General features: G+C 38.4%; 1 protein-coding gene across 20 annotated transcripts in view; it reads right to left on the reverse strand.

Annotated features, from left to right (window-relative positions):
• Positions 1 to 27,441, reverse strand: part of MITF (melanocyte inducing transcription factor) — a 210,070-nt gene that overhangs the window by 4,064 nt on the left and 178,565 nt on the right. For 8 of the 20 annotated variants that reach the window (XM_044754341.2, XM_014836094.3, XM_070492248.1 and 5 more), the window contains 7 exons: positions 25,648 to 25,875; positions 24,513 to 24,596; positions 22,277 to 22,372; positions 15,126 to 15,243; positions 12,878 to 12,934; positions 7,809 to 7,884; positions 4,316 to 4,463 (listed from right to left, as the gene is read on the reverse strand). In XM_044754341.2, coding sequence (XP_044610276.2) covers positions 4,316 to 4,463; positions 7,809 to 7,884; positions 12,878 to 12,934; positions 15,126 to 15,243; positions 22,277 to 22,372; positions 24,513 to 24,596; positions 25,648 to 25,875 — 807 coding nt within the window. Of the gene's footprint in view, positions 1 to 4,315; positions 4,464 to 7,808; positions 7,885 to 12,877; positions 12,953 to 15,125; positions 15,244 to 22,276; positions 22,373 to 24,512; positions 24,597 to 25,647; positions 25,876 to 27,441 lie in introns of all 20 variants that reach the window. The other 12 variants (XM_044754340.2, XM_070492247.1, XM_014836093.3 and 9 more) reach the window with 3 other exon arrangements.

Below are 27,441 nucleotides of genomic sequence, written 5' to 3' on the forward strand. Positions count from 1 at the left end.
TCACAATGAGGATAAGTTAAACAAAATAAAAATAAAATTTCAAATGTGAGCTGATTAAATGAAAATACTCGATATAGAATAACATAGTTCCATGGTTCCTAAAACTGTGCAGAGGTATCTAGGGGTGCTGCACTGAACTCACAGGGCACTGAGGATATCCTAACATTTCAAGGGAAATGGCACGCTACTGTGAGAACTATCAAACTCAAGATAGGTTACAGTTTCAGCATTAGACTGTGCTACATTTTTTTCCATCACTTCATATCATAGCAAAGCCAGGTTTTTGGTGGTTGCTGTGATAAAAAAAAAAAAACAAGCATTGCATGAAAATCAGTGTGGAGAACAGGGTGGCAATGTCCAATCTAATTCCAATGTTTGAGAAGTTGTGCAGTGCTCAACAGGCACACGTGTCCCATTGGTAAGTAATGGGGTTATTTAAAAATAAAATTAAAATGGCACCTTTCTTTCATGTGTTTTATATTTATATGTTTCAAATGGTTACTAAGTTGTTAGCACCTAAGTATTTAATAAGTTGTTTGGACCTAACAAAGAAATCATAGGTATTTCTTTTGGGCTAGGGGTGTGGTGAAAAAGTTACTAATTCACTAAGGATGCCGTCAACTAAGAAAGTTTGGGTAGTAATGGCAAAAGTTGTGAAGGTTCTACATAAGTAACTTAAGTTTGAGAAGTACCATTTGACCCACCTCACCATGGCAAATGAAAGGGCTTTTTTTTTTTTAAATTCCACAAGAAAGTTCTTATCTGTATTCTTCCTACACTTTCTTCACCTCCTTCATATTAGGGGCTGAAATGTGTCCCCTGCAAAATTTGTATGTTGAAATCCTAACCTCTAGTACCTGAGAATGTGATTGTATTTAGCGGCAGTATCTTTAAAGAGGTAATTAAGTGAAAATGAGATCATTAGAGTGGGCCCTAATCGAATATCCAAAAGGACTGGCGTCTTTCTAAGAAGGAGATTAGGACACAGAGAGGCACATGCGTAAGACCACACGAGAACACACGGAGAAGGCGCCATCTACAAGGCAAGGAGAGAGGCCTCAGGAGAAACCAACCTGCCCACAGCTTGATCTTAGATTTCTAGCCTCCAGAACTGCGAGACAAGAAATTTCTGCCGGTTAAGCCGCCTCATCTGTGGTATTTGCTATGGCAGCCCAAGCTGCCTAATTCACTTCCCAAGTGGCAGTGACTCCCTCAATAACTTATTTCAAAATGCCTTCCAAGCAAGCTCTTCCCTCTTCCCTTTCTGAGCATCTCTGGACCCTCCTCAAATGAACCACACAGACCTCGATTGACTCCCTGGTGAGCTTTCTGCTTCCACATACCAACGCTGTCCTTTCTGTGTGATTCAATAGTATTATAACAACAGAATATAAAGCGGAAGCAAGTCACCTTGCCTCAGCAGAGAGGGAAAGGTCCTCTCCAACGTGATGAGGCCTCTCAACCTCTGCCCACTAGCTTGGAGATATGTGTTCCTGAAAAGTTAGTCCACAATAAAGGTTGTTTGATCTGCAAGCTCTTTCTCTGGATGTAATACAAGTAAGAGATAGCAGCCTGAGACGTCACACAAGTATCCGCATGTTCCTGTACGCAATCTCCAGAAACACACGTCTCTCCCGGCATCATTTTAAAGCCCTGTGCTGTTTAATAAAAAGACAGTTCCAATGATATGGAGGCTTCATGCTCCTTTTTCTGTGAAAATTTTTGTACGCATCACTTAGAGCGAAAATGAGGGGAAGCCCTTAGGCCCAAGCTGAACACACACACTGCTGTCAATCTACGCCAACACGCGAGTAAGAACAGCACCCCCGCACATGCAGTTTGTCTTTTCAAAAAAAAAAAGTTGGATTAAGAGAGGCAAACATCTTACCCTAACCCTTTGTTGTTTAATTAAAAATGTTTATCAGCTGATTAAAGCATTACTTAGATTTCTAAACAATGTGATAAATCTCATCTAGAGCTTTCCTAATTAATGATGTTTTCCACGATACACAGAAGTCTAAAAGCTGCCTCACACTGCCACTGGAAGAAACCCAAGACATCATCGCTGTAGAATTTCCAGTTCATGCATTTCACAATATTCATACTTCAAATGAACAGACGTGTTTGGAACCTTAAAATGAAACCTAGCTTCTCTTTTAAAATAGTTATTATATTTTAACACTTGTGAAGGGAATAACACATTAGAAAAAGCTGCTTTGATAAACAGGTACACTAAGTTCAAGAGATTAAAGACCTATGGCTACTTCCTGAAGTGGTCGAACATAATCAAGAAAAGTCAAAGAAAAAGAGGGGAGAGGGGAAGGAGGCTTTTCAACTCACATATGACCTCGACTTCACCACCAAGATTCTAAGCTGCACCCCCTCGAGGACAGCCACTTCTGCATCCCCCCCCACCACGGCTGAAGATTACTGCAGCGACACGAGAGACGTGCCATCTAGAGATGTCAACAGTGTCGCAGGGCATTAAAAAGATTGGAGACCATTATTATAAACGAATTACTCTGTTAAATAAGTTCAGTGGCCGGGATTAACACCACTAGAAGAAACACACTGGTCTCTAAAGTGTCCTACTTTGCACTGCTGTTCCAAAAATAGTTGTATTGGAAATCTGAAGCACAACCATTGTTCCACGGCAAAATCTGGTAAGAGGTGAGTCCACCTACTCAAGAAGACAACACAGCGTCACTGACTCTTACTGGTAGGTTGCCTTCAAAGTCAGCAAGTAAACTGAAATTACCATTGCAAACTCCTTTCATCATTAGCAGAGAGTCAGTCTGTCTTTCTCTTCTTCAAGACAGCTTCAGAGAAAGTGTGTCTTTACACTCAGCCTGAGAAGGCAAGTGTCTAAAAGAAGTACCAGGAGCTGATACTAAAGAGGGATCCCCCATCTCATGCTTACACTGGTCCATATACTCACTGAATGGAATGACGGATGAATTCCATATATTATTAAAATTGGTATTTCTCTAAGAGTGTACAGTGTAAGTTATACATATGGCATAATTTCACTATCTGTAACCATTTCTAAAATTTATATCTTGATGATAAGATCCTGTGGGTATCCCCAAGTTCCCTATTAAGATGGGCTTTCGGGGGCTGGCCCTATGGTTAGTAGTTAAGTTCGGTGTGCTCCACTTTGGTGGCCTGGGTGCAGACCTACAACATTCAGCAGCCATGCTGTGGCGGTGACCCATGTACAAAATACAGGAAGACTGATTTAACAACCATGGTCAATTCTCATTATTCAAGGTGGTTATTGCTACAGACTGAACATTTGTGTCCCCCTCAAAATTCATATGTTGAAACCTAATCCCCAATGTGATGGTATTTAGAGGTGGGGCTTCCAGAGGTTATTAGGTCCTAAGAGTGGAGCCCTCACGAATGGGGTTAGTGCCCTTATAAAAGAGGCCCTAGAGAGCTCCCTCCCCCTTCTGCCACGTGAGGACACAGGGAGAAGACAGCTGTCTATGAACCAGGAAGTGGGCCCTCAGCACACACCAGCCTCCAGAACTGTGAGAAATAAATCAGCCATGTAAGCCACCAAGTGTGTGGTATTTTTGTTATAGCAGCACAAATGGACAGTCATGATCTATAAAGTCGCTGTGACTGCTGAATTTGTGAATACTGAACCACTGCCCCTGGAGGAAGGACAAGGTCAGGTTCCAGTGAGTGTCTGGTCCCACATTTTCATCAGCCAATCAACACGCAACCTTGTTTCATGTGTGTTTCTGTTTAAAGACACCTTATTTAATATATACTGTTGATTCATTAACATTGAACTCACAGCCAAGAGCACTATAACTCATGCCTAACAAAACTTCTCTCCCCATAAGGCCCATCACAGCCTTCTTGTGCTTAGGAACACTGGATAGCGCTTCAGCACCATGCTTAGAGGCCATTTTAAACAGTAAAGTCACCAACAAAAACGACAAAAATGTGAAAAACATGCCATTAAATAGACTACAAAAATGACACCTGTTGACTTTATGAGCTGAAACAAGAAGGCAGAGCATCGCCTTGTCCAACCTTATCTGGAAACAAGTGCACTGGGCAAGTCAAATTTGCTGCTTTGAACACATCCGAGAACAACCAGGAAAGCGTAAAAATACTGATTTGAGGGTTACATATAAATTTTTACAAGGTGGCAAGTTCACAAATAGGAAATCCACAAATAATGAGTATCAACTATATTAGGATTGTGTAAGTCAGCTCCCTCATGGCTCATTATATCCTTTCTTCTCCCATCTCAAAGTCAGGAGCATGCAGTAAACTCTGCACAATGCACGCCATGTACCTGTATTCTGAGCAACAAATGCCGGTTGGCATGCTCCAGTTTCTTCTGTCGGTTTTCAAGTTCTTTTGCACGTTGCTGTTCTCGTTGCAATTTTCGGATATAGTCCACAGATGCTTTTAAAATGGTTCCCTTGTTCCAGCGCATGTCTCTATAATGAAAATGGAAGAAAACAGACCTTTTCAGGATTTGAGGCTCAATGAAAGTGTAATATTCAGAGCATTTAGTTTCTAAAGATGTGATAACAATTAGAAGTTGATAATAGCTATCGCTCAGTGAGTGTTTGGCACGCGCCGGACACTGTCCACCAATTTCTTCTACAATATCTCACTTAACTCAGAAAAACACCTTGAAAGGGAAGAACATTGTGCACGTGTTGAAACAGAGACCATTCAACTTGTCCTAGGTCACAGAGTGGAGTCAGGACTTAAATTGAGTTCTGTCGATTACAAAGTCAATATTTTTAAATACTATATTTATGTTTAAAACTCCTTATAGGTATAGGTTTCTAAGAGTATTCAAGTTAATTTATTCAGACAGAATAAGCTATGGTAAAAGAAATTCTGTGAGATCCCACTTCTCGACTGTGGGCAGCAGGAAAGCGGCATCCTTGGATTTTATCATCAACTTTCATGGGCAGGTGATCTAACCTCTCTCCGTCTCTGTTTCCTCATCTATAAGACGGTGATACTACACTTGCGTGAGTGCTTCATAGGCAAGTTACTGGAATCAAAAGAGGCACTTTATATGAATGTAAAAAGTTTAGAACGCAATTGGAATGATGAAGCGGGTACTGTGTTAAGGACGCAACATACAATTACAATAGCTATCTTTAAAAAGTATTTAGTATGTGCCAGGTACTTTTTAATGTGTTCTACTGCTCATTTAATCATAACAACCTCAATGGGGAAAGCACTAAAATTATACCCATTTTACAGATTGAGAAACTAAGGCACAGAGAGGTTAAGTAATTTGCCCAAAGTCACATAGTTAGGAAGTGGCAGAGCCAGGAAGCTTAGAGAATCTGGCTCCAGACTCCATGCCCTAAGCCACTATACTGTTCTTCTTCTTATGTGATTGAGTCCCCAAAACAACTAAATTAGGTAGAAATATTCTGACCCACCCCCCCCTTTTTTAAACAGATATGAAAAATGAAGTACAAGAATTCAAAATTCAAGTGTCTTCCCCAAGGTCAGACATTTAGTAAGGGACTGTTTTGGAATTCAAACCAAGGTGGCCTGAGCTTGGCTCCTCTCAGTTTTTAATCATTATAACTCTAATGTACTCACATATGAGAAAATTAAGAACACCATTAAAATGTAGGCAAAAGTGAGTTGAACAATTTAGAGCACTCCAGAAAAATAATTAAGAATGAAATTATAATTACATAAGTAATATTTCTGTAGCACTTTAAACTAATGGAGCCCTATTATAGGTAATTTTCAAGATGATGACAATGGCAAGGATAAAAACAAAAACAATTAAATGTATGGAAAACTTCCTACTCCAAAATCTATAGCTGCAAAATGCAGATTGGAAGTATCAGCTGGGACGTGTGAATGGAGGGCCATTAAAACAAGCCAGCGAGTAATTGATCCTCGTATGAGTTCGACGAAGAACAAAACAGAAGTTCTCCCCTGAGAGGCAGCGCTACAGCCCCCGGAGAATTCCCTGGGGTTGATCCCCGGGGTTCTGGGCACCAAAGACGGCACCCGCAGGAGGTGTTCTAAGATCCTCAGGCTGAGTACAGAGCCGATTTACTTAACATTCAGGGCTAAAACCAAAGTAACAGAAACCTTACCAGCCAGAGACAAACGGACCTATACTGAAAGATGCCTTAACGAGGCCAGTAAGGTGAGAAATCAGTATTGAAACAGGCAAGCAGCTGCCCAGTTTTTCAGAAGTGACTATTTCAACCAAATATCTTGAGTTTTGCTTCCTTGTGAGACCCAATCAATCAGTTATGCCTTGGGGCTTAAAGGAAAGGTTTTTCTAACTTCTTTTTTTTTTGGAATGACACTGAGCCTTTTTTCACACAGAAGTGTACACAGATCCCCAATAAATAAATCAACAAAAGCTCATCTGCTCTAGAGAAGGAGCACATATGGGGCTGAAACCCTGATCAGCTCAACTGTGTCTCTGTAGCAGCCCCAAAGCTTGCTCCAGAACCCCGGTATGGGAAAACCCTGTAATGGATTATAGTCCATTTCATCTTAAAACAATGCCTACAATGAAAGATCATTACCAGTTTAGATTATAAACACCTAAGTATTCTAATACAATGGAGAAAGAAGATATGCAAATACAGGCTTTCACTGCAGCCCCATAATTTCATAATATGTTGCTAAAGGGATCCACACGCCACAGTTTAAAAGAATATGCTAAAAAGCAAAAGCTGATAAAGAACAGGAAAATGGGAATTCAATTTCAACTATCATGCAAGACTGACTATAGGAAATGAAGGTCACAGCCCCTTAGTAGGATAAATTTGTGCTGCAGAACTGAGAATGTGAATGTTTTGAGTTTCAAAATGGCTTTCCTAGAAACCTGGGAAAGCAAAATGTTGATGATGGAAATTGTGCTTGAACATCCATCAAAACCACCTTACAATGGGCAATGGTTTTATTTTATTTTGTCATAAATTCCCTGACAATAATGTGAATAGCAAATTTAATAAGCCTTGCATGAATAATGCTTGATTTCATCTTTACATTTTATTAGGTAGCTCAAAGGTCATATTCAAAGGCTAATTTCCTAGAATGCCTGTGGGAGCCATTAAAATGTATACATCCTCTAACCCCTTACTTCAAATGGGCCAATTTCTAATGGATAAAAATGGTGTATTTGTTGTCCTATTTGCTGACGTGGCTGGCAGGAAAATTCTCTCTACCACTGTTAACTCTGAAAGAGAGGGGAAGGCAGACTGAAAGCTGACCTGTACTTAGAAGAGGATTAAAAATTACTTTTTTTCATAAACAGGTAAAACATACAAACAGCACGCAAGTTTTCAAAAAAAAAAAAAATTGACCTTTTGTCTGTTGAATACTGTGAAACCTGACATCTCCAATATCAGCTCCCAATGCCCACAGATAGCATCAGAGCTGAGAACAAATAGTAGCCAAATCTTGCTTTAACAGCGACTGAAATCTCTGTACTGCATGCATGGCTAAAATGACTTCTTTTGGCAGCTTGGTGTTTATTTGCCAAGGATTTTCAAGATTTCAGAAAGCCACCTCCAAACACCCAAATCATCATCATCATCATCATCCTCATCATCTTCATCATCCTTTTGTACGATTCAGTTTATTTCTCTTGAAATTTTCGTTTGATAGGACTAACCAACAGAAAGTTGTAAGAAGTATTTAGGAATGAAACCAACGGGAGAAGGGGCATTTCCTTCCTTTAGTTTTTATAACTGTGCACTTTTTACAACATATGAAAAAATATTAAGGCACGAGAAAAGATATGATGCAGATTAACATGCAATTGTACTCACGGATCATTTGACTTGGGAATCAAAGTACCTAGTTCTTTAATGCGGTCATTTATGTTAAATCTTCTTCTTCGTTCAACTTCAAGAAAAGAGCAGAGGAAAGGGCCATCAGTAACAGCGCCACGTACCACACACAGTCAGCACATCCCACTCAAGGCAGTGGGTGTTAACTTCGCCAGGTCAGGACAATGTAAACCTGAACCTTTATTTCCCAGTTTTTACCACGTTTTTGGTACTGAGGTTCAAGCACTTTAAAAAAATGAGCTGCCTTTGTACAGAACTTTATCAGTTACAAAGCCTTGAGATACACAATTTCTCATTCGATCCTATAACAACCCTAAAATTGGAGTCCTATCTTCAGCTACAAATGATAAAACCGCCTTGGAGATATTAGGGACTCGGGGAGAACATCCATCAATAAGTGGGGAACAGCTTGAACTCAACCCTGATCCTCCAGACCACGAGCGGCAAACTTTCTGCAAAGGGCCAGTGAGTGAGTACTTTTGGCTTTGCAGGCTACATGGCAAAAATTGAGGATATTACTTACATGGCCAGAGAAAAAACCAGATTTCCACAAATTTTTAATTGTCGAAGTTCAAAATGTGGTAATATTAACTGGGTACAGTTTTTTGCAATGCAAATCTATTAATCAGAAGCATTGGATGCCAAAATTTGGATTTTATATAATTTTCACATATCACAAAATATTATTCTTGTTTTGATTTTTTTTAACCATTTAAGAATGTAAAAAAACATTCTTAACTCACGGGTCGTACAAGAACCTCTACTCTAGCCCAGCATTGCCCACTAGAAATACAATGCAAGTTACACGTGTAATTTTAAATTTTCTAGTAGCCAATTAAAAAAGTGAAAAGTGGTGAAATTAACTTTATATTATATTAAACCCAATATATGCAAAATATTATCATTTCAATGTGTAATCAATATAAAAATTTATAAATCAGATATTTACTTTCTTTTCTTTGTACTAAGTTTTTGAAATCAATGTGTATTTTACACTTAAAGCTACATATCAAGCATTCAATAGGCAGACATGTGGAGTGGCTACTACACCGGATGAGACAATCCTAGAACTTAAGGTGAGCATCTTTAACTATACCATGCACCCTAACAGCATTCCTATATTATAAACCTAGTTGTATGTTCAACTAAATTAATGTAATCTTCTTAAGGGAGGGTGAAAGAATAAGGCATATGAGTTAATAAATGTTTCTAATTTACCTAGTCTGGCAAATAAATTCTAAATAATTTGAGGTCTAATAAATTGGGTTAAAGTTGTTAATATTTTACTTTAACTACCTTATAACCTAATATATATTTATTTGACTCATTAATATTCTGTATACTTACATAAATGTTATTCACTGCTTTCCAAATTTGTAAATTGTATTTTTTTCTTAGCTGAGTGATTATTCTATGATTAAATCAGTTATATATAATACTGTCTTATCATTAGACTTTAATAAAATAGAAATAGTGAGTGATATCAATGGTTCTGAAGAAGGAATTTTTGGATCTCTGATCTTCTAGCTAACCTCCTCTAAAACTCTGAAGCTGATACTTTTTCTTACTTTTTCCAAGTATATACAGTCATAAAAATTCAAATAATACTGACATACATAAAGTGAAATAAAAGTCCCCTGTAAGTGAAATTAAAAGTCCCCTAGACCTAGACGTGAGCACTGTTAGGTTTCTTACATATCCTTTGTGATTATTTGTATGCTCTGAAAATAAACATGCGTGTGGCTTAGGTGTGCACCCAGGCACAGTCCTTAGAATTCTTTTCATCCACAGTCACTTCCTGGTGATCTCATTTAGTCTCATGGTTTTCAATCCCAGGTATACACTGATGACTCCCATACTTACATTTCTACCCCAGACCTCTCCCCAGAACTCCAGACTCACACGTCTAACTGACTACTAGATGTCTCCATATGGAGGTCTAATGCACAGCCCCACTTCAAACATGCCTTCCTGGTCTTCTCTGCTCAAACAGCTTCACACACAGGCTTCCCACCTCACTTAATGTAACTCCATCCTTCTAGTTGTTTAGGCCAGAACTTTGGAATCAGTGCTGCAGCTCTGTCCTTGTCATAGCCTACATACGATCCATCATCAAAGCTCTTGGCTCTACCTTCACAATATTTCCAGAATCTGTCCACTTTCAACCTCCACTGCTGCCCGACGGAAGTCCCCATCATCTTGTGCCTGGATGACTGCAATCCTCCTAACTGGCATCTCTGCCTCACCCACTCCCCACCTGCTTTGGTCTGTCTAGAACACAGCAGCCAGAGGGATCCTATTAACACCTAAGTAAGAGCATGTCAGTCCTTTGCTTAGAACCTTCCAATCACTTCCCATCTCACCCAGAGAAAGGCCAAGTCCCCAAGGTACACTACAAGGATCTGACAGGCTCCCAGCCCTCTGACCATGCCTATTATGACTCACCTGTGTTCCCCGCCTTTAGCCCCACAGGGTCCCTGCAGTTCCTCAACCAAGCCAGACACACTCGCCACTTCAGGACTTCATACTGTTGTCCCCCATCCCTGGAACACACCCCCAGATATCTTGGCTCTGCCCTCACCTCCCTCAGGTAGTGACTCAAATTTACCTATAAGCCTTCCTTGACCACCGTATTTAAAACTGAGCCACCACCTCCCATGCCCATCTCACCTCCGCCTGCTCGGCTGCCCTTTGTCTCCTCATAGAACTGTCTACCTTTTAATATCCGTATATTTCATTTATTTATTGTGTTCATTTTTTGTTGTATTCCAAGCACCCCTATGGGCCTGGCACACAGTAGGCCCTCAATAACTATGTGTTAAATAAAGAATGATACAGTTAAAGTAGAATTACACTGAAGACAATTCTGCATCTATCTTTTCTCACTTAGCATATTGCTGACACCTTTCACTGTCAACATTTAGATGGATCACATTTTATTTTTATTTCAGTGCCTTCCCTCCTCAATAATTTTTTTCATTATAAAAGTGATATAAGCTTGCAAAAAATACAAAAACGTATAAAGGAAAAAGTAAAAGCTGCCTTTTTACACCATCCAATATCTATATGTCTGAGGAAACTGTCAATGATAAAGGTGACACCTAGACCTTCTCCCACACATCCACACATCCACACCACACACACACACCGCTATACAGTGTATTCTTTTTACATAATGGGATACTGTCGATATTATTCTGCCACTTGCTCTTCTCACTGAGTAATATATTGTAGACATCCATCTAAGTCAGGTGAGAGAGACCAATCCCATTCTTCTTCAAAGCCATTGAGTATCCTTCATATGGATGGACCATAATTTATTTACAAATCCTCTACTGATGAATATTTAGACTGTTTCCAATATCTCCCTCTTTTTCAATGGTATAATGAATATTTTCGCTGGTGCTCATATGTACATTTTATTCCTATCATACTTATCTTATGCTGAAAACATCATCTTAATATATTTGTTTACACATCTATTCTGTCCGCCCTGAGTTTAAGCTCAAAAGGGTGGGAAACCTGTCTGTCTGGTTCATTTCCATAGAAAAGTGCTTCATACATAACAGGGGCTCAATAAATAGTTAATGGCCAAATAAATGAGTGAATAAATGGAAGTATTCTTTTGCACATTCTGGCAAGTACTCTACAACATAAATCCATAGAAGAGAAAGAGCTAGGCCAACAGGCAACCTAACCTTGAGTACTATTTCCAATGGTTAGATGAGATTGTAAGATGGTTTTATAGCCCCCAGAGTTTGAGTGAATCATATTTGCACATTACTGACAACCCTTAACTTGAGAGTTTAGGTGCCTGCATAAAGGTGTATATTGTTTTTGACACGATCCAACTTAGTTTCCCAGATTTCAGGTAGGTGAAGTTTTGGATAATGCCTAATTATCTTTTTTCTAAGGTATTTTAAAAGAAGAAATATCTTAGAGCAAAATGACTTGGAAGCTAGAGAAGACATCAGAATATTAGTCCAAATATCTTGGTTAAAAGATGAGAACTGGAAATGAGAACTGGAAGGGCAGTATCTATCAAAAGAAAAAAATCGCTCCCTCTGGGACCAAGCCATTCCATTTCTCAGCACCTAACCTGGAGAAACAAACTGCCCTGTCCACAAAGAGGCATGTAGGCAAATGTGGACTGTGGCATTGTATATAAAATAACAGAGAAAAACTGGAAACAACGTAAACACTTAGCAGTAGGATGATTACTAAGTATCACACTATCACACTGCGGAATACTATGCAACAGTTTTTAAAAAGTAGATAGATCTAGATTAATAACAGCAAAAGGTCTTCAGGACATACTGCTGAATAAAAGAAGCAAGCAGCAACAGAATACGGACAATGTGACACTGTTTGTGTTAAAATATACACAAAACAATGCAACATGTCGTCTGTGCGCATATGCACGTATGTGTGACATTCTTAAACACACAGAGGTTGGGAAGACCAGCAGCAAATTGAAAAGAATAATTCTTATTCCTGGAGAGCAGAGGAAAATTCTGACCTTATTCTACCATTTTTATAAAGAAAAAGTTAATTTAACACATAAAAAAAAATCGCTTCAAATGTTAGAAGACTTTTTTTTTAAGCACAGGTAAAGTCAGAAATTTGGGAGGCTCCCTCTCTCATTTACTCCCCCTCAGATGTGCTCCATTTTTTTCTCTCAAATCTCACTGGAGAAGGTGATCCCATAATTCCCTTTTGTTAATAAATTCCAGTGTGAGCAACACCTATTAATTGGGTAGTTGGGGATCACGTCTCCCACACACACACACATCCCATCATTACAAACAGGGAAAATAAATACTCTTCAGGGTTACCGAAAAGAAGTATACAAAAAAATTCAATTTGATCAAAGGTGAAATATGGGGAAAAATATACACCTTGGTTCCTCTGAAAAACAATTTTCTTCCATAAAACATACCTTTAACAGCCATAGAAATCAATCTCCCTCCACAATTTCTGGAAAAATCTTGATATATGGGGGAACATCAACTCCAATATCAAATAGCGTGAACATAAAAGCAACTCACTCAAGTTGTGATTGTCCTTTTTCTGCCTCTCTTTAGCCAATGCTCTTGCTTCCGACTCTGTGGGAAAAATACACGCTGTGCACGTGAATGAAGTCATTAGAAATTGGAATTGTTCAAGGCACACAAAAACGTAAACTACAAAACAGCTCATTTTCTAAACATCTGGAAGCTTATTGGACTTGACTCTAAGTAAAACTACAGTTTTTAAAATTACAACTTTTAGAAAATTTGCATTTTTCAAAAGCAATGTGTATCAACTAAATGCAAACGCTTGGCTTCCACAAAATGGTAAAAGACCAGTAACAAAGACGTATGACACACTGTAGTCATAACACGTATGAGCAAGAGAAAGATAACTAGAAATCTATAAAAATTTGTTATTATAGTCTATTATTATCAGGAGTCAAATTTTCCTTTCTTTTCTTTGACACCTCGTGATACACACCGACATGAAAACTAAATAGAAAGGCTCCCAAATTGAATCGCTAACTGATTTATGGACATAAACATTTTTTCAGAACTTGGTGCCAGGTTCTGTCAGAACCTGCTAGAATGAAATTATTTAATGACTCTTAGGAACAACTATTTACCAGTCTGAGTTTATAAAACAAAAATAGGAACAGAGTACAGAGGCATTTGGTGTCAACTCCGTTTGGAAAGGTCTACTTGCAGCATAGCAACTCTTGTGAGGTCTCTGTGATAACGATTACTTTTTGCCTTACAGAGAGCAAAACAAAACAAGAAGAAAACACCTTGTTTGATGAATCTGGGATTCAGGAACTTCTGTTATTTTTTTTTCAGAAGTGATATCCAAAACATTACACTACCATAATTCAGAATTTTACCTCAAAATAGAAATTTTTTTAGTATAACTTATAGCCACTGAAGCATATATGTGCAAATATATTTATTTTTTTATATATTATTTTTATATATTTTATATATATATTTTATATGCTTATATATTTTTATATATTATTTTTAAATATATTTATATATTTTATTTATTTTTATATATATATATATATATATATATATCAAGAAGCTGAATTATTTCATTAGGAAGGTCAATCCAAATAATTTTCTATTTTTTTCCTCAAATGAAAGTATGGTAGGTAGCTTTTATTTACACACCTTCCACTTCAGAATCTTAATTTTTTTGCTGTTTTTGTCTTTTGAGGAAACAATCACATATATAATTCAAAACTCCACTTTGCACTCAAGTAGAAAGAATTTTATTCACGTCACTCTGACCATATTTTATCATCATTTTTCTCATTTGGCAATAGTTTCTAAGACTCCGTGGTACTTTTCCTTCCTGGGAGGGTACCTACTTATTTGTTGGCTTTCAATGGTTTTTACTTATTAATTAATTATCTTTTTCAACTACAATCAATGACTTTTCAAAAAAATGTCTTTCTTCTGTCACAATTTTCTGAAGTATTTTTTTAAAAAGATACCCTTGAACAGAACAGGAATGTTTTGCACCAAATCCATATTCCATACTCTCAGTCTGTTCATCCAATCCTGCAGGATGCAAGGATCAAATAATAAAAAGGGGGATGAGGTGAGGGCCATAAAATTCAGCATGGTAGAATGCCAGTTCTAATATAGTTTTGTCATGTTTTAATGGCCAAATGCCTTTCCTAAAGCGTTAAAAAAAATGGTGAAATCAGTAATTTCACACTTGCCTCAAGAACAATACCCATTGCTCCATTTTATAGTTTATTTTTTTCTTCTGTGTAATAAATCTTTTGCACGTGATACAGCAAAAATGACAGGAGGCGTCTGAAGGTATAGAAAATATATTCTTACCCTATCCCAACTGTGGGCTTGAATGTGTGTCAAAGGAAAATTCAGACCAGGGTTCTGAAACTCACTGCCTCTAGGGGCTTGGCAAGTAACATCACCACCGACTGGGTGGAGACAGCTTACAATGGAAAGTGTTGCCTGCTATTTCCCTCCAAAGGGGACAGCAGCCTGGACACAATGATGGGTGCCATGGAGTAATGGTGCTGTGGAGTAATGGCGGTCCCAGTGCCTAGTATCTCAAGAAATACTGGAAACCAGGATTTTCAAGCATAAATCCACTATGTTAAAATATTGCTCAACATTTTAACCACTGCATAGAGTTAAAAAAGTATGTGTGTGAGTTGGAAATTGTCTGGAGGTCACTATTTTGATAGCTTTGCTTGTCAGAAAGTTAACAGAAAATCCCCAGTAAGAGGCGCATTTGCCAGGTATTTACCTGTGAGCTCCCTTTTTATGTTGGGGAGGTTGGCTGGACACGAGTTGCTGATGGTGAGGCCTGGGGGCGGCAGGCCTTGGTTGCCGTAAAGGTCAATTAAGTTTCCGGAGACAGGTAACTAGAGAGAAAAACAATAATGGAAATGGATTGTTCAACAGTTCCTAAGTTGTTCAGATAAAACCCGCATCCAATTATTCCAGGCTTTACTTGGTTTGGTTCTGGGAAATGGTTTGATGTAAACAGTCATTTTTAAAGTAGGAAAACATGAGATGTTTACCTTTTCTTCACTCACAGATATATGGTCTCCTTAGCCAGTTCTCTGAGAGAGGAAAGAATGCAGAATCTCACACCCATAGAATGGGTATACTACCCAGCTTACAGGTTTATTTGGGCAAGGAGACAAGGGATAATGCGCCAAAGGCATTATCCAGCCCATCTAGTAGCCTTTAGTAGAAGTTCAGCAAATGCTGGCTATTATGGTAAAATAGGGTTCTATGCCGATGACTTTCTCACCAAATCAGGTTTTTTCATTAAAGTCAATTTTCTTCCTTCTCTCTCTTCCTCTCTCCCTTATTCTCTCTTGTTCTTTTAAAAGGGAAAGCAATAAAAAGTGTTTTCTTATTGGAAAAGAAATGGTTTCCCTTTTGATAAAGAAAAGCTATTTTCCTTGAAACTGAAATTTTTCACAAAGCCACAAGAGGGAGCCCACTGACTTTAGTAAAAGACCAAAAATACACTTTAAAAAAAAAAAAAGAATATTTAGCCTTCCCAAGCCAGCTTAAGAGCATTTTTCTTTAGTTATGAATTGAATATTTTAAAGTAGTAAACTTATTTTTTCCCAACACTGACTTCCTTTTGTCATACATGCATTTCCCTGTAATGAGTTCATTCCGGAGCTTGATACACCCTGTTGTATTTCCTGTTCCCACTCCCTGAAGTAAAGTTCTAAATGTTAACACTGTTACATGACCTCACCACTTCCACTGTAGAAAATTCTCATTTCCAGCTTAATTCAAACAACTCCTATACCTATTACCAGGGAAGACTTTATGTCATTTATTCCTTCCCTTACTCGATTACACACTCCAAATTTTACTCTACCTCTGAGAAAAGTAAATTTAGACAGCATTTAAGTGTGATTAAAATATTTCGTGACTGCAAGGTATCTAGAAAAGGTTGTACTGCAAGATAGCACCCTTTATTCTCTCAAATGACTGTTAACATACAGGTCAAAATTAGAATATGAAATAAAGACAGAATCAAATGCGTTTCGCCTCATTGGTAGTCACTGGCCATCTATTCCTATCACGGTTTCTAAATAACTACTCTAAGAACCAAACCCCTAGCTAAAGAGATGCAGGAGGGCTGTAGCTGTACATAGAATAAGATACTTTCCAACAGGTTAATATGACTGCGGCTGGGGCAGAGAGGACAGACACATCAGCAGAGAGCAGCAGAGCACATTGCTCTCTTCTCCACTTCGTCTTCTGCTCCTTTTTGAAGGCAGCATTTATATTATGTACATAAAATGTAATACACATACCCCACTTACATATGCATATAAAACAATGTATTGTGATAATTTAAAATGGCCTTGAACCACACTTCAAGGCTTTCTAGCTAAGGCACTGATAAAAAGTGACTTTGATGATTAGCTGTCATTTTGCTAAGTGGTGTTATTTGATACAGGTCACTTTCTCAGAGTCAACCTTGCCTTGTGTATGTTCAGTTTTATTCTGGTCCAACTTAACACTGCAAAGTGAAAGGTGCACAAAATGTTGCAATACAGCACTATAAAAAGTCGGAGAGTCGAAACTTACAAAGCTGCTATGACATCTGATAACTCCTCTGGATTCCAAAGCTTTATCCTCCTATCTTTCAGGAGTTTCAGATTTTGTGAGAACTCCCTGGTATTAATAAACCAAGAATGCAACTTCAAAATTCAATGCAACAAGCTAAAAAGAGTATTCTCATAGCTCTAGAAATACAAATGATATGTTTTCATATGCAAATTATATGTAAAACACACAATCGTGTTATTATGATGATTTGTTAGGGATAAATATGTAATAGGCAAGTGATTAGGTATAGCTACCTTTAAAAACACCTCTAAGTCAACAATGGATCTACATTGAACAGATATTTAATTATAAGCTTCTTTAGGACAAGAATATATTTTCTAACCATATTCTAAAGGAAGATGCATATATATATATACGTAATAAACGCAGGCTCACAGAAAGAGAGAGAGAGACACAGAGATAGAGACAGAGGGTAAAAGAATCAAAAACTGGAAATGAGACAGAGGCAGGGTGGAAACAAGGAGAGAGATGGAAAGACTGATGGACAGACAGGCAGGTTAGGGGTGGAGGAGACAGAGAACAAGACTGCAGGAGACTCAGAGACAAACGGATTGGGAGGGGTTAAAATTTTAAGAGAAGATGGCTGTGATTGGCATGGATTGACAGCAGTGGCTACCAAGAAGGGAGATGAATTAAAATTTCTGTAACAAGATGCCTTATCGGGCACTCCACCGAGGTCAGACATCATTACTTCCAGTCAAAAAAGCAGCTGGTAACCCTCCCTCTAGTCCCCTGAAAGATTTCTCGTTTTGGCTGTTTTTCCAATACTTGCTCATTAGGAGTAGGTGGCATAGAGCCTGCCAGAGGATTCTAATAGAGAAAATGTAATTTTGCAGGCACCTGCTCCGGGCCAGGCACAGAACTAGAAAGGCACTTTGTGTGTGTTATCTTACAAGACATCACAGAAGGAAAAGCCGTGGTGCTTGCTGTGTCTGAATGGAGGTTTTTGGTAGGAGGTTCATGTTCCATGTTAACAGCAGTATTGGGTGGTAATCAACCTGTTGATATTAACCAAGCAGAAACTGCGCTTTTCAATTAATCTCATGTGGACCTGAACAAAGTTGCTCACCAGCCAAGTGTGGATACTCAAATTTACAAACTAATAGTGCAGCGATTTACAGCCTGGGTTTAGGAGTCAGAGACCTGGGTTAAAACCTGCCTCTCTTACTGACCTGCTGTGTGTTATTAGCCTCTCTGAGGTATGGTGTCCCCCTCTGAAAAGTGGCAATCGCATCACCCATCTCACAGAGCTTTGTAAGAATTAAATGTGATAAAGTAGGTGAAACAGTGCCTGCTACTTAAGTGATCGATAAGCTGCTATGTTTAGTAATATTATAATTTTCTAGAAAATACTGTTTTCCCAGTCTACAATTTGGACAGTCGAGCTAATTTTCACCTTGATCAACAAAACTATCTGCCATGCTAATTAACAAGTACCCTGTCAACCATTACTCCAATTGTACCAGATTGCCACGCAAATCTTAAATCAGGGGATCTGCAGAGCTGAAGCGCTCACTTATTATCCTAAATCGGTGCTTTTCCCACCAGGGGACGTTTGTCAATGTCTAGAGATATTTTTGATTGTCACAAGTCATAAGGAGGGTGCTATTGGCACCTAGTGGGTAGAGGCCAGGGATGCTGCTAAACATCCTACAATGAACAAAACAGCCCCTACAACAAAGAATTATCCACTCCAATGTCAATAGTGCCAAGGCTGAGAGACTCGGTCATAACTGTGGCTCATGTTCTTTGTATTAATGGACGTTATTCGTTGAAGTTACTAAAAGGAAGGTTGATTACAATCATATGTCTTTCTAATTAAAAATTAGTCTGCTGGCTATGCATACTTAAGAAAGGATTCTGTGGTTCCCCTTCTGGGTTAGAAAAATTCCCTCATAAACACAGTTAACATCATAATTAGCTCAAAATAACACCTTTGCAGCTAAAGAAGAGGAAGAAGGATCTTCTGTTAACATGGATATGTTGTGTCTCTGCTGGGTTTTTATCCAGCATGTTAACCTGATGGACAAGATTTCAATTTCAGCACACAAGCCACACAAGGGACAGATGAGAGCCACAGTCCAATCAGGACAAATAGAGAGAAGGCAGACAGGCATGGGTCTGTGCCCTAAACTTGGTCTGAATCGAGTTCTTCAAGCTCCACCAAAATGAATATTTTTCCAAGTCAATGATAATTGTAAAACGTTATTCTTTTTTTCTCTCTTGGATGGTCCCCTTCTCTGAATATCAATTGAACACTGTTAGCACAAGTAAACTGGGACTTTTATTATTTGTTTGTGATGGTACAAGAGGGCCCTTGTGTTCTCAAAATAGTTATTTCTAGACTTCAATTCCCCTAGGATAGTTTCTTCTCTAAGTGTTCCTTCCACTTTGTGTTTTTTATGTAGTTAACTTGAAATAAAGCATTTCAAAGAATCAAATAAAAGGAAAAAAAATGCCCAACAGGAATAACATTAAGTTTAACCTTTATTGTGGGGAAAAAAAAATTAAAACATTAGTAAGTTATAGTAGTTTTGTTATTTAATTTTGACAACTAAAACCCAAGTTTATCAAGAATAATAGCTGGTAACTAACATTTAATGAGAGCCTATGAAGACCAGGATGGTTCTAAACGCTTTTTGTGGATTAACTCTCATAATTTTCACATGGATTATGTTGCTTTAGATGCTATTATTATCCCCATTTTACAGACAAGGACAGTGAGGCAGAGAGGTCAAATAACTCACCCAAGAGTATGCATTGAATTCAGATGTCTGGCTCAGAGTCCGTGTTCCTAACATCTGTGTTATATTGTCTTTCCCCTAATAGCAAAATGCTGAAATAGTTCGTCATGGGAAGGTTCCAATGGGGCCACATTTAGCCTTTTCCAGGGTGGGAATATAGAAGAGAAATGGATGCAGGAACAAAGTCAGTGACTTCTGAAGGTGGCTGTAGGTTACTCCTCTCCTGACTGGGGATTAATTCAACTCTGCCCAGGGGATCTTTCCTATCTGCAAACTCCTCTGAGATGGCCTCTCTGCCTCAAAATTATCCTTCTCCACTCAAGGGCTCAAGTGGTCTCCCCTTTCCAGACCAGTAAGCCCCGTGAGAAGAGGAAGCATAACTTACTCATCTGCCTCCATAGCAGCTCACCTAGTGCTGGTCACGTATTAGTCATTTAAAAAATGCTAAATCTGTCGTAGGATTAGTTCAGGAGCAATCAGATAATAAAGGAATAAGATGTCAACTCTAAAGCAGACTGACTAAATAGACTTCGGTATTGAGTCTAAAGGAGAGAAGCAAATGGGGATCATGACAACTGTTTCCAGAAGGGGTGTCATGAGGACAAGTTCTCCATGAGTCAAACTGGGACCCATGCCTGGAATTTACAGAGAGACTCACTGTGAGGAATATTTTGATTATTAAGTATGATGTTATTCTAACATGGAGCTTGACACATTACAGGTGCTCAATTAATATAAGCTGAATAAAACACTATCAAAATTACTTGGTATAATAATTAATAAAAACACTTATTGCTTTAGCTATTATCAAGTACAACTTATGTTTCCAATGCTAAATGCTACACATACTTTATCAAGTGAGATGACCATGTGAGGCAAGAACAATTATCAGTCCCATTTTACAGATGGGGAAATGTAGGACTTCAAGAAGCTGGGTAACATGCAAGGTCACACAGCAAATGCTGACTTAGGATTTGAACCCAGCTCTGATCACAAATCTCCTACTCCTAACCACTGTGTTTCACTGCTTCTCTTGTGAGTTACTGCATATGCTCCACTGGACGCTTTCAAGAAGCTGGATGCCTGATTTTGTTTGTAGGGGACAGCGGATATGTAAGAGGAGGTTAATGCATTGAGTTCTAGGCTGGATCAGATGATTTTAAAGGTCCTCACCATTGGGAGAAAAAAACCAATAATGATCTAAAAAAACCATACCAATTCTACAGTCCTGAGTGTGCTTGGGTACCCATTTGATACCACTGGCAAAGTGACCACGCTCATCAGCAAAGTTCTTTTGAGATGACTGAGCCATTGCTAATTAATGCTGCGAGGGCAGTGAACACATTGTAAATATACCCAGGTCTTTGGGTATATTTATAAATTCCCTCGTGCCAGCTCCCTCAAGTGTTTTGCTCATGTTCGTCCCAGGATTTTGCCTACTGACAAGTGTAGTCAGCCTCATGGGATGTACATAGTTGAAAGCAGAAGGGTTCCATGGAAGCCAGTCAAGAGTTCAAAGAGGGTGGGGAGAGTTTGGCATGGAAACATTTGTCAGGATAACAGAACATTTAGTTCTTTCAAAATCAGGGGGTAAGTTTAAATGGGTAGGAAATTGACAAAAACCAAAGATCCTAGAAGAAGCTTTGAGGTTTCAAGGGAAGCCTTTACCCCTCAAGACATCAATAAGCGAACTTAAAGAATTGGACCAACATGAGAAAGAAAAGAAAATGCTAACTATGAAAATTTAGTTTATTAAGGATTTTGGTGTAAATAAGTAAGGGGTATGATGTTCCCTGGCTGAGGGAATTTATTATTGGAATTTAGTCTTTTTAAATAAATCTTTTTATTGTGGTAAAAATATATAAGCTAAAATTTACTATCTTCACTATTTTTAAGTGTACAGGTCAGTAGTGTGCAGTATATTCACATTGCTGTGGGACACATCTCCCGGACTACATAAGATCTGCAAAAAGACTTCAGCGAAACGGTAACATAAGACACAAATACAAGGAATGGAAAAAATAAACAATACAGGCAAGGCTCCAAATTACAAAGATAAATAAGTAACATAAGAGCAAACACGACCACTGTTTTACTAACTAAAATTGGAATAAATTTCACTGTTGAAGACTATCCCTCTACCACCTGTGAAAAGTAAAGGACGGCCTTTAAAAACTGCATTAATTTTTTGGGTCAACTAGAATACCACTGTAAATAGTACAATCCATAGTATTTCCCTTGGCGGCAGTGCACTAAGCTGGGCATTAGATGTCAAAGGGAACTGGAGATTCTGATGTCCCATCGCAAGTGGACTTGGACTCCAAGGAGTGTAGAGCTCAATCATGGGGTTACTGACAAACTCATGAGGAATTCTTAATTTCTGATGTCAAAGTCACTTATTTGTGATCCTGAGATAATTCTCTGTTTTATTATTAATAAGTTTCTCCATGAATCACTTGCAAAGATAAACTAAAAGTTCAGGAAAAGGGAGAGAACACTAGAAACATCTCAAGATTTTCTTTGGGAAAAAAAAAGTCATCAATACCGTATTTGCCATTTGCAAGGCAGGATCCATCAAGCCCAGGATTTCTTCATTATAACTTGATTCTAGGCTAATGATGTCATCGATCACATCATCCATCTGCAGAAAAAGGGGCAATGAAAGAGAGACGGATATAAACAAAAACTGTGCAAAGCAAACCAAAAAGAGATCCGCCATGGTCTTTTCTTACCCAAAGCAATAACACTCCTTAGTTAGATTCTAAGAAGTAACCGTCCTCTTCCTCCCAAAATATGAATATTATTGGAGGCCATTAACACTACTGGGTGATAAGAATGACATTTGCAACCAGCACTTAGTGAGTGATAATTAGATGCCAGGCACCAAGCTCAGGGCTTTTCAGGGGCTAAGATATTTACCCTGACAATAACCCTATCAGGGTAGATGCTATTATTATACTAATTTTCCAGGTGAGATAAATGAGAAGCAACTTGCCCGAAGTCACATCCTGAAGAAGGGTTAGAGACACAATTTGAACCCATGCTCTCAAGTGCTATGCGAAACTGCCCACCCTCAACAAGAAAGAAGAACCAGGAAACTTCATCTCGAAGGATAACTGCCTTTTCCTTTTTTCTCTAAGAGCTATGCCCCATACCTTTCCCACACCCTCTTTGGAGTAGGAAAACAGATGGTAATTTAGCCCTTTGCTCCCACAGGGGCATGTGGGGCACTGTGACTGCCAGGCCACTTACTACTCCTGCACTGATCTATCAGTGACTTGTAAAATAAGTTTCTCCTTGTACAGCTGCCAATGTGCTTGGCACTCCCCGAGGAGTACACCAGGACGAGGTTATCATTACGGTCGTGGAGCTGACATTCCCTCTAGATCAATTTTATTCCTGAAGTACCAAAACATCAGTTATGATCATAAACAAGAGTGATTACACGTGCATTGCAGCACTTGCAAGGACAAGTCTGTGAAAACATTTCTTTGTAAACACCTTCTGTATGTGAGCTAGTCAGGGTATGTGTGTGTGTGTGTGTGTGTGTGTCTGCGTGTGTGTGTGCATGCACACACACTTGGATCTTAATCGTGCTTGGTAAGTACACAACGAAATCTCAGAACTCAGAGGGATGGTCCTTTGTGTCTTCTTGCCTCTTTCAATTGAAGAGAACAGGCTCCAATGTCATGGAGTCTTCATCCTCCCACTTTCTATATTAGGGGCAAAGCCCCGCTCTGTAAGAGCTTCAGTGTACCAATCTGTAAAACGGGGTTAATAATACTCAGTGCCTTATTGAATTCTTGTGAGATTTAAGGATAAACCATATAAAGAGCTCACAGTACCAGGAATATAGTAAACATTCAAAAAATGAGTGTTATTCAGTGACCCCTGAGAAGAATAATTGGAGGTCAGTTTGCCAGCACACTGTGTATTAACTTCCGTTTCTAGGCACACCAGTTTTATCTGTTTGTTTTTAAGAGATGATTTTCAAATTGAGTTGGTGACAGGCAAATGGGCCAGGGGACTTATGAACAACCTTTCTTTGTATATTTTTAATTTTATTTTTAGGGAAATAAAATAAATGGGCTTCATGTGATAGAATTTTCAAAATAATTTTTTTCTCTTACGAAAAAAGTAATGCAAGTTAATAATAGGAAATACAAAAACGCAAAAAATATTTTGCTTATTATTCTTCTTTCTCATATATATATATATATTTTAAAATACATAAATATATTAGTAAATGAATGTAGGATAATTTATATATCCATTAAATAAGATATCACAGAAGAACCTTTAATTACCTGGGAAAATATCCATGAAATATTATTAAATTAATAAAGTTTCAAAATACATGTTCCATGAGATTCCATTTTATAAAACAATATATAGATCTCACATATACATACACACATATCTTGGTTTTCCTTAAAGTTGGTACCCTACAAATTTGTATAACATACACTGATGATAGTATCTAAATGAGGCACAGCATTTTACATTTTATTTATTAACATTTATGTATTTTAAGCACTTCTTAATGACTTAAAGTAAGGTAGGGAAAACATTTTAAGTTTAATTTCCCTAGTAATTATTTAATCACGAGACGCTATGAAGAAAATGCCCTTGTTCATAGCTTTCCCTATTCAAAAAAAAAAAAAAAAAAAATCAATGGGGGGGGAAAAAACCCCTTAAGTCAACAGGAAGGTGTGATTAGCCACAAATATAGATTCTCATTACAAAGTGTTACATCCTTGGGCTGCTGAGTCATTCAGTACCTGCATGCACGATGCTCGCGAATGTGTGTTCATACTTGGGCATTCGCTCTCCACCCTGTTTTGCTCTTCAAATTTATAAAACCCCTGCAAAAACACAAGCAAAATCAGCTCATGACTTGGATTTGCAAGTGACTTTTCAATAACATGTTCACATGAGGCTGATGGTGCAGTGACAAGATGAACTAATAAGCTTTTAAACAAAGTGGAATCTGACCAAGAAACGAAATAATGAAGGAAGAGCGTCCATGAAATCAGCTTGACAGATGACAAATATGGACAGAGAAGAATAAGGCAATTGGCTTGGGCAAAGGGGAAAAGACTTAGTCCCTCTAGAAATTAAAGTCAAGCAAACTTCAGGAAAGTCACCTCTGAAATCACATAAACATTTCAGAGTACAGTAAAACTCCATTAAAACGAGGCTTCTCATCTCATAATTTGGAAATAATGGGCATTAAGTCACAACTCTCCTCTCAGGTATTTTTATGTTTCAAATTTGGATGCAACCATTAGCTTGAGGTATTTGAGTCTTGTCTCCAATCCAGCCTTTACAAAAGCAGATTGAATGGGCAGCGACAATTTTATTATGAAACTGAATTTATCCAGCCATTAAACCTTTGCTTCTCTGTAAAATTCTCATGTGCTACGTTATTCAAATCTATCCATGCACATTCTGTGCTTTTTTCCCCCAACTCAGGGAGAAATAAAAATAATATTCAAGACATTCACAACAAGCAGAACTTCTAAACCGCCTGTCCTACACCTTTTCTATTTTTGCTTTTCCTTTTCCACCTTCCCTTCTCCTCTCCCTGCATTTTCACTGCTTTCTAAACGGAAAGGCATTGAAGAGAAGGGAGCACTCAGCTACCGACGTGGAAACAGGTTGGGAGAGAGTGTCCTCGCCTCTGTGTTCCACTGGGACGGAGCGGGCCAGGTCTCCCGTCATGCGCCACAACCCAATAACCCAGTGACAGCGACAAGAGGCTGGAGTGCCACAGCCATGCTTGCAAATCTGGGACAAAGGCCGAGGAAAGTGGCCACACGGACAGACTAGAGTCCAGAGTCAAGTGCAGGAATGATATCCAACAGACAGTCACTTAGTGTAAGAAAACAGGAGAGGGGAGGAGACATGAATTACCTCTTTTTCACAGTTGGAGTTAAGTGTAAGCATAGCCATGGGGCTGTTGGGTGCGCTGCTCCCCGGCACCGGTGGCATGACATGATCGCCAGGCTGGTTTGGACATGGCAAGCTCAGGACTTGGTTGGCATGTTTATTTGCTAAAGTGGTAGAAAGGTACTGCTTTACCTGCTGCCTTTGGGCTTGCTGTATGTGGTACTTGGTGGGGTTTTCGAGGTGGGTCTGCACCTGAACATAGCCAGGGAGGGAAGAGAAGACAGCGGTGTTATTTGTGAGTTTGGGACAGCTCTTGTTTCAGGCACGAACATGAGACTGGCCAGTCCATGAACAGAATAAATTATTAAGCCCTCGTTATGTACCAGGCACTGTGCTAATGGATTTTGATATTACCGAAGTTTAAAGTCTAACTCTTAGGATTTGGGGTAATACTTTCCCTGTTTCATTTCCATGCTAATTAGCGGTACATCTCTTTAAAAACTTGTGCCCTTCTTCTCATGTCTAATGACTAAAAATTGGCAACTGGCTGCAGGGCAAAAATTTCCCCAACACACCTGAAAGGTTTTATTACGATCAAAACAACAATCAAGAAAAAGGAGCATAACTCAATTTATTTCACTTTCTTTGGCAAACAGAACAGCTTTCTGTTAAAAAAAAAAAAAAGCTCCTTAAGAAGCAACTGTAAAACAGTCGTAGAAAATCAACAGAAACATTCTGATGATTCAATCAACTAGCTGTGGATTAATTCCTCCCACTTTCATTTGGACATGATTATTCAACATTTTAATTAAGAGCTTGAACGCAACATAAAAAGCAATTCCACATTAAGCAGTTTCTTTCAAATGCATAACACTTAAATGTATGCGGTTTTAAAAGCATGAATATTAAGCCACCGGGATATTTTTCTGCCTTTCTTATAAACATTAATACAGAATTAGGAAAGCGTTTTTTAAATTTTAAATCAACAACATTCAATTTAAAGTCACTTTTTCCTTGATAAACACAATTTAATCTTATAAGCTATGAACAGCGGCTCAAAGAGAGAGCAGAGCTACACGCCAGGGAAAAAAATATATCCTACGAATACCTTGTTCAAAATTACACTGAATTACTTCTTATGGTATCAAACAACAAACAGCATTAAAATAGTAGATTTGTACTTACTGAAAACAGTGTGTCTATTACAATAACATGAAAACGTGTATCACTCAATTGATTGCATTACATTTCAGAGACTAAATATGAATAAGAATAAAGCTCACCTGATAGTGATTATATTCTAGCATTTCCAGCATAACAAGGTTTTAGGTGGCCCCAGTCCAACGAGAAATGGTAGACTATTCACTCTCTCTACTTTCTGTAATTCCAGTTCCAAGACTGACTGGCACAGGGAAGGCACTATAAACAAGGTATCCCGAGACGCCACCGGAAACTTTATCACAGCCGTCCTGCTTATAATAACCTAAGCTAATTAGTTATGCATTTAAAAAAAAAATGTTCACACAAGGGGCTTTTTTTTGGAAGCCCTACGAGTTTAGTCTTAAATATTGATATCAATGTTTCCCCCTGGCTTGACGTCATGCTTTTTTTCATAAATATGAAAGAAGCTTTTAAAGTGATGAGCTATCAAAGTCAAACTCACTGTCAGATCAAGGCCAGTTCACTATTCATCTTTAGTTCCAGTAGTATTAATAGACAATGGTATTTCTCTCCCAGCAATAGGTTAAGAGCTCCATGCCCCCTTTGGAGAAGACATTGCCTAAAAGCTACTAGTACACATAAGACTTTTCTTTTTTT

Source organism: Equus asinus, chromosome 21 (genome assembly GCF_041296235.1).
Source record: "Equus asinus isolate D_3611 breed Donkey chromosome 21, EquAss-T2T_v2, whole genome shotgun sequence".
Lineage (NCBI taxonomy): Eukaryota > Metazoa > Chordata > Mammalia > Perissodactyla > Equidae > Equus > Equus asinus.